Here is an 11,380-nt window from a genome sequence, read left to right on the forward strand (position 1 = left end):
TCTTTAAAGTGTGTAAAAAGGAAGGGATTACTCAGCATTTCAGTGTTAGACATACTCCATAACAGAATGGGATTGCAGAGAGACTAAATAGGGCCTTGCTCGAGAAAGTTTGTTGCATGCTATCTCAAGCGAAGTTGCCAAAGAGATTTTGGGTAGAAGCTTTGAGCTATGCATGTCATGTGCTTAATCGACTACCATCAACAACATTGAAGGGTGGAACAGCCATTGAAGTGTGGTCTGGAAAACCAGCTCATGACTATGATAAGCTACAAGTGTTTGGATGCAATGCCTACTTTCATGTGATGGAAAACAAACTGGATCCACGAGTCAAGAAAACTGTCTTTATGGGATTCAACAGTGGTGTGAAAGGCTTTAGACTTCAGTGTCCTGAGTTGAACAAGATTATAGTAAATATAGATGTGACATTTGATGAAAGTCACATGAAATTGAAGGAAGAAGTTCAGATGGTGGAGCTTGAGGAACAAGTAATTGTGAATTCACAACCAAGTAAGGAAGTTATGGAAGAACAAAGATAAGGTGATCAACTTGAACATGAAGAGAGTGATCACGAAGAAGAAACATCATCAGAAGAACTAAAGATACAAGATGATTGCATAACCAAAAAGAAGGGAAAAAGAGACATATCCTTACCTGCAAGATATAAAGATTGCATTGCTTACATGGTATATGCATTGCCAGTAATTAAGGCTTAAATTCTCACTGATTTTGAAAAAGCAGTAATTTGTGAAGAATGGAGTAAATGGCATGATGCAATGGACGATGAAATGCTCTCCCTTCACAAGAATAAGACTTGGGAATTGGTGAAGCTGTCTAAAGGAAGGAAAGCAATTGGCTACAAATGGATTTATGCAAAAAAAAAAAAAAAAATGATGATGTGGATGACAAGAGCTTGGTAAGATTTAAAGCTAGGCTAGTGGCTAAAGAATATGCTCAGAATGAGGGAATAGATTACAATGAGATTTTCTTCTCCTGTGGTTAAGCACTCCTCCATTCAAATATTGCTTGCCCTAGTTGCACAATTCAACCTTGAATTGGTACAACTAGACGTGAAGACTGCATTCCTTCATGGTAATTTGGATGAAGAGATTTATATGAGACAACCCAAGGGGTATCAAGTGAAGGGCAAAGAAAGATTGGTTTGTAAGCTTAGAAAATCTCTTTATGGTTTGAAGCAGTTGCCCAAGCAATGGTATTTAAGATTTGACAAGTTTATGAAGGGTCAAGACTATACAAGAAGTCACTATGATCACTGTGTTTATCACAAGAAGTTGAAAGATAGTTCGTTCGTGTACTTGTTAATCTATGTGGACGACATGTTCATAGCCTCAAGCAATATTTCAAAGATAGAAAAGTTAAAGGAGCAAATGAGAAGGGAGTTCATAATGAAAGATCTCAGTGAAGCCAAGAAAATATTGGGAATGGAGATCACAAGGGATAGACAAAAAGGTTTAGTGTGTTTGTCTCATAAGCAATATCTTGAGAACTTGTTACAAAAGTTTGGAGTAACAAAAGACACTAAGCCTGTAAGAACTCCATTAGGTCCTCACTTCAAGTTGAGCAGTCAACAATGTCCCAAAACTGATGAAGAAAAGATAAAGACGGATGGTATTCCATATGCTAATTTAGTTAGAGGATTAATGAATGTTATGGTGTGTACTCATTCTGATATAGCACATGCAAGTGGAATTGTTAGTAGATTCATGCATAATCTTAGAAGAGAGCATTGGAATGTTGTTAAGTGGATACTAGGGTATTTACATGGAACGAGGGACAAAGGTATTTGTTTTGAAAGATGTGATGAAGGAATTGATAAGTTCTCAATTGGATATGTGGACTCAGACTTTGCTGGAGACTTAGACAAGAGAAGATCGACGACTGGGTATGTGTTTACTATGGCAAATGGGCCTATATGCTGGAGATCAATATTACAACCAACGGTGGCACCATCAACCACAAAAATAGAATACATGGCGATCGTTGAAGCTATCAAAGAAGCAATGTGGACTCTGGGGTTGTTAGGAGATTTAGGTGTAGAACAACACAAGTTAGATGTATATTGTGATAGCCAAAGTGTAATTTATTTGGCCAGATATCAGGTTCATCATGCTAGGACTAAGCACATTGATGCATGATATCATTTTGAGAGAGAAGTGGTAGCTGAAGGTGAGATTCATCTAAAAAAGGTTGCTACAAAATATAATCAAGCTGACATGTTGACAAAGGTGGTTAATACAGCTAAGTTCGAGCACTGCTTGGATTTGCTGCAATTGAAGCAAGTTTGATCTTGCGATATGGTGGAGCAACGGAAGTTGTTTGATGCCTCGTTGTGGATTTCATGCCAAGGTGAAGATTGTTGGATTTGGCATTAAATCATGCCTAAACTAAAACAAGAATCAAACAAGGATTAGGATATCTTAGATGCAAGATATTTGGATTTGTGTTTCCTAGTTGGTTTAGGATTTGGTTTTAGTATAGGATTTGGTTTCCTATATTCTAGGGACTTTGTGTAAACCTATGACATCTATTAGTATAAATAGATGGATGTGAGATAGAGTTTTGTGTGTGAGAGTTTTTGAGAGGCATAAATTTGTATACTTGAGAACACTTTGTGTTTGTGAGTTCTCTTGTATTTGTTGGTAATCTATAAAGCTTATGTTGTTAGAGAGGTACTCCTATATTGGATGAACTTTGAAATCGTTGTGCTTTGTTTATTGCTTGATTGGTTTTTGATTTAGTTTACAACACAGACGAAAGAATTTCAGACACTAGTTTCAGTTAGCAAGGCAAGACAAGTCATTGTGATGCGTAGACAATGTGTGATTTAACTTACGCTTTACGGGAGCATTGATATGATTAAGTCACGAAATTATCAGTTGTTAAACACCCCAATTAAATTATACGTAGACAAATTGAAAGACTGCAAAAATTCATTCAAGGGCCAGTTTATTTATTCAATGTACCACATTCAAAATCAATCAAAATTCATCTGTGAACTGTCGTACAATATATAGTCCCTCCCTTGATGATATATAGGCTTGGGTCTCTCGGCAGTAGACTTGGTATTGCTTACTTGATGAGAAAGAAAACTTTGTCTCCAGCTTTGTCTGCAACTCCTGAGTAGCACTGCAAAGTTTGTTGATCTCGCCTCTGGTGTCTATTGCAACTTTTTCCATGTTCCTCATCACTTGGATCATGGTTCTCTGCAGCTCCTCGTTCGACGCTTGCTTCCATATGATGAAGGGTTCTTCAACTCGTTTGTGATCAACAATTTCTCAATCATAGTGGACGCCGCTGGTTTTCTTAATTGTCATTTCAAATACATCTTTGTTAAAATATCAATCAAATTGTAGATCACTTGGTCGTTAATATGTATCAAATAAATGCGGTTTGTTATCAGGATCTTAATTGTTATCAAAACCATCAATCTATTAGTTGTGCTTTATGGGGTGTCCAAAACCATCAAAATACTCATTCCCACAAGTAGAGAAGCTCCACTAAGAATTCATTCAAGAAAGGTATGTATTACGAAATATTTCTTAGCAAAGTGTTGAAGTTGCAATACAAGGACTCCCTTCCTCTACGGGACTTTACAATTGAAGTAAAATTCGAGGTCTATGAGTCGCGAGAGTAGGTCAAATAACTTACAAGAGGCATATGAACAGGACCGCTAACCAATATCACTTTGCGATGTTTATCCTGCAGGTCGAAGACTATCGAGATTGAGTCCCACCTTAAATGCAAAGACATGCAGTGTTATTGTATCGACTAACCCACTAGGTGGATACTCATTACCTTTATACCTAATCCTTAAACAAATTAATGGGTTCTACTCCAAAATTAGCGAGCACCTATCCGTGACTTCTTGGTTCAGAAACTTGGTGAACCTTTCTGGCTTCGGCACTTGAAAACTGCCCCACTACACGAGCGTGAGGTATGGAAGCTTCTCCACGGGCGAGAGCATCCACATTTTCAAGCAGGTACTTCTCTGGAAGCCTGCCTACTACGTTACCCTCTTCGTTTCCCGCTTTATCTAGGAACGCAAAGTGTGGAATTCCCTCAACACCAAACTCATCAAGCTCCTGTTCCCACTTTGTGTTGTCTACGTTCAGCATAACAAAATTTACACGACCCCTGCGCACAATAATTGGTGAATAATGAAAAATAATAGTAGATCTACTTTAAAAGAAGAAACTGTGAAGCGTTCTAGTAGAGATGCAAATTTTAAGTAATAAAAAGTCAGAACTTGAAGATCATACTTATACTTCTGCTCAACTTTATAGACATCTGGAGCTAATTCCCTGCATACTTCACACCAATCGGCATAGAACTCAACAACAGTAGGCTTCCCATTTGAAAGAGCCTAATCAGCGATAAATTACAGAAGATCGTAAGAAACTATTCACATTGAAGATCATGTCTAGATTCATTAACACACATGTACATGCTGGAAAACACAAATTAGATGACTGAAGACAAGGGAATTAGAGTGATTGTACGTTCAAATTACTACATTCTCCGAGTTAGAGCATAAAAATCCCGTTGCAAATTACAATTCATTGCGGAATAAGGTCTGAACCTCACTACTGAAATGGTTCATTTGTGCTTAAAACATCTATGTTATTGTTTGAGGGTTTATACTTATCTAGGTTCTCAATCATGCTAGGACAGAGTAAAAAGGGAATGGCAAATCGAACGAATCTCTTCATAAGGTAATGCCGCAACGGAGAGGTCCTTCAAAGAAACACCAAAATGGAGCCTTGCGGATAAGAAAGTGCCAGAGCTGCAAGAGTGGAAACCACCGCTACTTGCCTGTTGGTATTCTTGTTTGGAAATTCCGGAGGGCCAGAGCTCGTGGAGGAACTCGTGGCTTGACTGCTGGTATCACTGCCAGAGACTGGCTCAACAACTGACTTCTCCTGAATCAGAATAGTTGATGAACACAGCACCAATCACAAAGTAAATTCAACTCGAAAAACTCTTCGAACAAGAAATTGAGCCAACAACGATTCAGATACGCAACGATTAACGAAACCAAGGACATGCAGGATAGTTTAGGGAAGTTTTACTAAAAAAAAGAATCTTATCAAGATAATAACTATTTTCGGTTGCCCAAATCCTAAATTTCATATAAATGTAGAAATCACGGAAATTCCAACTTTCTCCATCAAAACAACAACTTTAAGCTTCACAGCTGAAACCCAGAGAGGATAAATCGGGAAACATGCAAATTATTGAAAAGGGAACAATTTACAGTCGTGCAAATACTGGTTTACGCGAGAAAGATGGGAGATTTTGGAGGGAAAGAAAGAGCGTACCGTCGTGGAGGGGTCGGATGGATTGGGGGTTTGCTGGCAAGAAACGGTCGGAAATCGGCGGTGGTGGGTTGGGAAGTGGATAGAGGGTTTAACGTAGCGGGGAAGTGGAGGAGTTTGGAAACATGGCCGGAATCTATGGAAGCCAACTGGGTTGGAAGCCACGCGAGCCATTTGTAATTTGCAGATAATCTGCCAGCGTTCTTTTGTAATTTGCAGTAAGCCATTTGTAGTTAGCGTGAAAGGAATTGGATTTTGGCGCCATCTTTAGTTGAGTACGAGATCATCACTCTTTAACGACTTTTTGGTTTTACGATTTTTATGAAAGCAATGGTGCTCCTCATCCGTCGTCGTGGCACATACAAATGCCCTACAAATTGCCAAACGCAGAGCCTCACGAAATCCACCATCGTCGTGTAATTACATGCATAATTAGCAATAATTCTCCTTCATTAGCTCGCAATTAAATACTTCAAGATTACAACTTACAGTACAATCCCATTAATCCAGATTTCGCACAGAAAAATTACGAACAGATACAAATGAAATCGAAATTTCAATTAACGATTTCTAACTAACGCTCCGGCCCCAGAATCCCACTCACAACCGAAGTTGCCACCAAAACCCCCGCAACCTCCGCTCCCGCCACCGCTCCAGCCTGCGCCAAACCCCCGAAGCTCAACGCCGCTTCCACCCCTTCCTCCGCCGTTTCAATCCCCAGCTCCGCCGATTCTAGCCCCTTCTCCGCCGTTTCCAGCCCCTTCTCCGCCGCCTCAATCCCTTCCTTCACTATCACCTCCGCCTCCTTCTCCGCCTCCTTCACCTTCCTCCTCAGCCCAAACAGCCCGATGTCTTCCGCCTTCGCCTCCTTCGCACACACAGCCGCAATCGCCGCCGTCCACGTCAGCGACAGCGCCAGCTGTCTCCGCCCGGATAATGCGAGTCCACTCGGCGGCGCAGGCTTCGGAACGTGCGCCGGGGAGGAGGAGGAGCTGCGGTGCGCATTGCGCGCTGGGTGGAGAGCGAGTACTGAAGCTCTCGCAGCCATGTCTTTTCTCTCTGAAAGTTTTGCGAATTTTGATACCACACGCTAACTAACTAAATCCTCGAGTTATTTATTTACAGAATTTTAACGAAAAATTTTTAATATTATTTATTTTAACAAAAAATAATTAAATTTTTATTCTAAACAGTCAATTCTAGTACTATTTATTTACAACACATCTTTGTTCTTTTCATTAAAACTTAAAATTTTCAAGCATTTTTCATTAGTTCCCTTTTATTTAATGACTAAATTATACTTTAATCAAATTGGAGTAATGGTTTCTCAATTAAAAATTCATTACCATTGGTCCTTCAACTCATCAAAATGTGTAGCTATGGTCATTTTCGTCAACTTTGTTAAAATTTTGTCAAAAATAAGTTATGTTGAAAGGACTAGTGCCACAATTGGGGTCCATCAACTCATCAAAAGTGTAGCTATGATCATTTTCATCAAATTCGTCAGAATTTGTCAAAATGAATTATGTTGAAAGGACCTCCGCTCCATCCCTCAAAAGGTGTAGCTACAATTGGGGTTCATCAACTCATCAAAATGTGTGGCTACAATTGGGTTAAAGTTGAGGGACCATTGATTCAATTGGGTTAAAGTTGAGGGACCATTTCTCTAGTTGAATTAAAGTTAAGGGACCAATGGTAATGGATTTTTAGTTAAGGGATTATAGCTATACGTTTTAATGAGTTGAGCAACCAATGGTAATGGATTTTTAGTTGAGAGACCATTGCTCCAATTAAGCTAAAGTGAATAGACAATTGCTGGAATTTACTCTTATTTAAATGACGAATATACCCTTGGCATTGTGACCGCACCAGAACGCAACAAAATGCTCCGTTTCGAGGTTCATAAAAGACAAAAACGAGGTTTTCATTTTCATTTTCATTTTCCCTCTACAAAAATTTCGGGGTTTTTTTCTGATCGAGTTCTCTACGTTTTTGCGCCAAGAAAGAGAGGGTTTTTGAAACGATGGTAGAAGAAGCACCAGCGTCGGCGTCGGCGACGGCGACGGCGAGCGAAACCCTAACCCAAACCGCCGCGCTGGAGGCACAGAGGTCGAATGAGGCCACCATCACGGAGGTAGCTCAGGGAGGCGCCGAGTCCACTTGCAACAACGACCGCGCGGAAGCTTCAGCTGTCAGCTCCGATGGAGATCGTGAAAAGTCGCTCGAGTTCGCCGACGAGCTGATTGAGAAGGGCTCCAAGGCGGTCAAGCACTCTAATTACGGCGAAGCCACCGAGTGCTTCAGCCGTGCCTTGGAAATCAGGTTAGGGTTTTTTATTTCCCTGATTTTCCTTGCTTGCCTTACGTAACATTCTTCGTGTTTTCTTAGAAATTGAGTATTTCGGGTGTATGTGATGCTGTAAATATTGTTGCTTTTGTTAATATTTCTTGGATTTTGCTTCCCTCATAAACCCTAACTTTTGGTCAGTTTTGATTTGTTGCGTTGCCGTCGGTAAAGGTGTTAGACTCTGTAGGGATTGTACAATTTGAATTATTCTTTTTCAATTTGCATTTCTTTCGTTAGTCAAGCCAGTGTGCCGGTATACTCATTTTCATATTTTGAAGATTTTGTATTGTGCTGTTGAGCCCTGCTAATACAACTATTTGGTTGCCAAATTGTGCATTTGTTGGAGTCCAATTCCTTTGCCCTGTTATATCGTATTGCATTTGTTTAACCATGGCTTAAAAAATTTACATATTCGCAAGATACATTAGTTAAGGTCTTAGACTCTGTTATATTGTATTGCATTTGTTTAACCATTGCATTTCTTTCATATTCATGTTGTAGTTAAATTTTTATTATTATTTGTACTCTCATAAAATCTGCATTAGTTAATTCACAGATTGCCTGTGTGCTTTTCTTAGGTGCTCCTCTTTTTCAGAAGCGCATTAGGTATGCTAATCAGTAATTACTATTGATTATGTCAATAAATCCAGGGTTGCACATTTCGGTGAACTTGCTCCTCAGTGTGTCAGTGCGTACTATAAATATGGATGTGCATTGCTTTACAAAGCTCAAGAGGAGACTGATCCATTGGGTGCTGTACCCAAGAAGGAGGACGAGTCGCAGCAAGAATCTGCTAAGAATGGTGTAAATGGTGAATCTTCCACAGCTTCTGTTTCATGTAATGCCGAACAGGATGCAAGTTTGAGTAATCAGGAGGGAGCAGCTGATGATGGTGGTATGTCATTTGTAATTATTGTTGAGTATAATTGTCGAATAGAACATTTCTCAATCATGAACATTTATGAATGATTGGGCATTGAATTCCAAACCATCTTAACTAAAAGTAAAAGCTATTCAATGTAGCTCTTTGTTTTTTGCATAAATGTTGCACATGTATGAATATGATGTCTTCATCACATATAATGTAATGAGATTCTAGTCATGTACTCCTGTAAAAATTGGCATCGTTGACTACTGTTGATACACATGAGACACTTTGTCTACCTCTCCTGGTGGCACCGTAGCTGCTCACACAGATCTGCTCCACTCCAACTCTTCAACTTCAAATCCATTGGAAAATCAAATGAGTCATGCCTTCTGTTTGGGAACAGATCATGAGTCTCATATCGTATTTTAGTGTAGGGATAATAAAATCTGTCAAGAGACACTGTTTTGCCCATTGATAAACCGGTAGAAAAAATCTAGACTTCTATCCTGTGTTTGTGTTTGTGTTTGTCATGTCTTCTAGTTTAGATATTTGAGGAAACGTAACATCATATTGTCAATGTTTTAGATAGTCATTTAGTGTGTTTAAGAAACTCATGTGACATTAAATTCCATGGAAGATATGGAGAAATAGAGTCTAAATAGCTGAGAAGGATATAAGGACATAAGTTTAGGTATACACAGATTGTATCAGATGATACTTTCTGTCCCAAAACTGATTATTGAGGATATCTCATCATTATTGTTATCATTGCATTATGAAGTTTAACAGTTCATTTCCTTTTCTGATGCAGTTTCTGGTGGAAAAGACCAGGATGAAGATGGTGAGAATAGCGATGATGCGGACCTGGCTGAAGCAGATGCAGATGAAGATGAAACTGACCTTGATTTGGCATGGAAAATGCTAGATGTAGCAAGAGCTATTGTTGAAAAACACCCGGCTGACACAATGGAGAAGGTGGACATATTATCAGCTTTGGCAGAAGTTGCATTGGAAAGAGGTATGTTATGTGCTCAGTTTAGTTGAATTGAGATCTGTATATCGTAATCGAAGAGATTCTTGAACTTCACTATAATTTTTTGGTGCATTTCTTTTGAAAATACCTTATTTGGCTTTACATTGTGTCTCCTTGTAGAGGACATTCAAACTTCTCTCAGTGACTATGAAAAAGCACTTTCCATTTTGGAGCGGTTGGTTGAGCCTGATAGCCGACGTATAGCTGAACTGTATCCTTTTCAAGATCGACATACAGCCTTTGAGTTCATAACTGTTACTAATAACAGATCCTTTTCTATATTTTTGTTTTATTTTATTTGGGTTTCTCCCGTTCCCACTGGGTAAGGGACTCATGACCTTAACTGGAGAATTCAGAAATTTTCGAATATGTTTGTGTCTAGAGATTGGCTCCGAGCCTGAGGAAGCCATTCCGTATTGCCAGAAGGCTATATCAACCTGTAGGTCTCGTGTGCGGCGGCTCATGCTTGAATCAAGGAGTTTCTCGGAGTCCACAACATCGTCGTCTGCTTCTGTATTGGAGCCTGGTGTCACGCTTACCTCAAATGTTACCGAGTCTGATAATAATGTGACGGATAAACAGGCAGAGATTGAAACACTAACTGAACTCTCTGGAGATCTGGAAAAGAAGGTTTCTAATAATTTTTTCAACCTTAATTTTAAAATTGGAAAACATTCAGGCTTATATTTTCTGATTTTTGTATTCTTGAGCATGTAGCTTGAAGATCTGCAACAGTTGGCGTCAAACTCAAAATCCATTCTCGCTGAGATTCTGGGATTAGCATCTGCCAAGGCAAAAGGGACTGAGAAAAGTGAATCTTCAGCAGTGGTGAGCTCTTCAAGGATGGGAACTGCTGACAACAATGGAGGTTTCGACTCCCCAACTGTTTCTACTGCTCATACAAATGGAGCTTCTGGAGTCACACATCTTGGTGTGGTGGGAAGAGGAGTCAAGCGAGTGTTGATGAACGCAGGCTCGGGAGAATCAAGCGCATCGAAGAAGCCTGCTTTGGATTCATCGGAAGATAAGGGTGAGGGCAACGTGTCGTGAAGGTCATGGATTCCGGTAAATGTATGGACAGAATTGAGAAATCTTGGTTAGATTCTGGATTCTAGTATTATATGCGGAGTAATTCCTATTAAAGTTTAAGCTGACTTGTAGATTTTTGTATGATGATAGACCATACTATTTAGATTTGAGATTGTGAACACCTCACTGCCCGTGTTTCCATTTGACTAAAAGTTCATGCTGGTTTGTGTTCGATTTCGAAGAAATGGTAATGTACAAGTTGGAAGGTTAGCATACCATCTCTTTCTCATACTAATCAAAGTTCTAGAAATGCTCTCTTTTTTCAACGTTCTTCCTGGTTGATCATAATCTTGCAAGCTCCATTTACTTAGGGTTTCGTCTTCAGAATTTATCATGTCTATTTACTGAAGAAAAAAGTTGTTACAAGTTCATGAATCGATGGGCGAATTTAGCCTTTATTGTTTGTGTCCAAGTAAAGTATCATTTAGTTTATAAAATTTAGTTTTAAAATTTAGTCTTCCTAGTATTACCCTTTTATATAATGTAATCAAGAAAAGTTAAAGGGAGAATGAAATGTGAAATGAAATTCTGCAATTTTTCTTTCATAGTACATAGCACTGAGTGATCTAGAAAATCAACATTTAGATCTTACATATAGGAATTAATGGATCTTGTAACGATTATATCTTATATAAAAGTCGTATTACTAAGCGGTACGTTGTACCAGGACCCAAAAGTTTGGACCTAAAACTCTTAACGATTGTCGCACTG

The 11,380-nt window shown here is 39.2% G+C and overlaps 3 protein-coding genes across 3 annotated transcripts; 1 reads left to right on the forward strand and 2 right to left on the reverse strand.

Annotated features, from left to right (window-relative positions):
- Positions 1-3,522: 3,522 nt before the first annotated feature.
- On the reverse strand, positions 3,523-5,695 carry LOC103967606 (thioredoxin-like protein HCF164, chloroplastic). The gene is given in 5 exon segments (XM_048575368.1): positions 3,523-4,152; positions 4,278-4,381; positions 4,720-4,793; positions 4,796-4,937; positions 5,337-5,695. Coding segments are annotated over 5 exon segments (774 nt in total). The 5' UTR covers positions 5,508-5,695; the 3' UTR covers positions 3,523-3,869.
- Positions 5,696-5,765: 70 nt separating this feature from the next.
- Positions 5,766-6,436, reverse strand: LOC103967605. Its single transcript, XM_009380875.2, has one exon. It carries the CDS (start codon positions 6,379-6,381, stop codon positions 5,908-5,910), a length of 474 nt encoding a protein of 157 aa, XP_009379150.1. The 5' UTR covers positions 6,382-6,436; the 3' UTR covers positions 5,766-5,907.
- Positions 6,437-7,297: 861 nt separating this feature from the next.
- Positions 7,298-10,879, forward strand: LOC103967604 (NASP-related protein sim3). Its single transcript, XM_009380874.3, has 6 exons — positions 7,298-7,655; positions 8,330-8,574; positions 9,359-9,565; positions 9,701-9,791; positions 9,937-10,210; positions 10,298-10,879. The coding sequence occupies exons 1-6, from the start codon at positions 7,357-7,359 to the stop codon at positions 10,628-10,630; spliced, it is 1,449 nt and encodes a 482-aa protein (XP_009379149.2). The 5' UTR covers positions 7,298-7,356; the 3' UTR covers positions 10,631-10,879.
- The last annotated feature ends 501 nt before the right edge of the window (positions 10,880-11,380 follow it).

This window comes from the organism of the source record quoted next, unplaced genomic scaffold (assembly GCF_019419815.1).
Source record: "Pyrus x bretschneideri cultivar Hongxiangsu unplaced genomic scaffold, Pyrus_bretschneideri_v1 Contig8, whole genome shotgun sequence".
NCBI classification, from domain to species: Eukaryota; Viridiplantae; Streptophyta; class Magnoliopsida; order Rosales; family Rosaceae; genus Pyrus; species Pyrus x bretschneideri.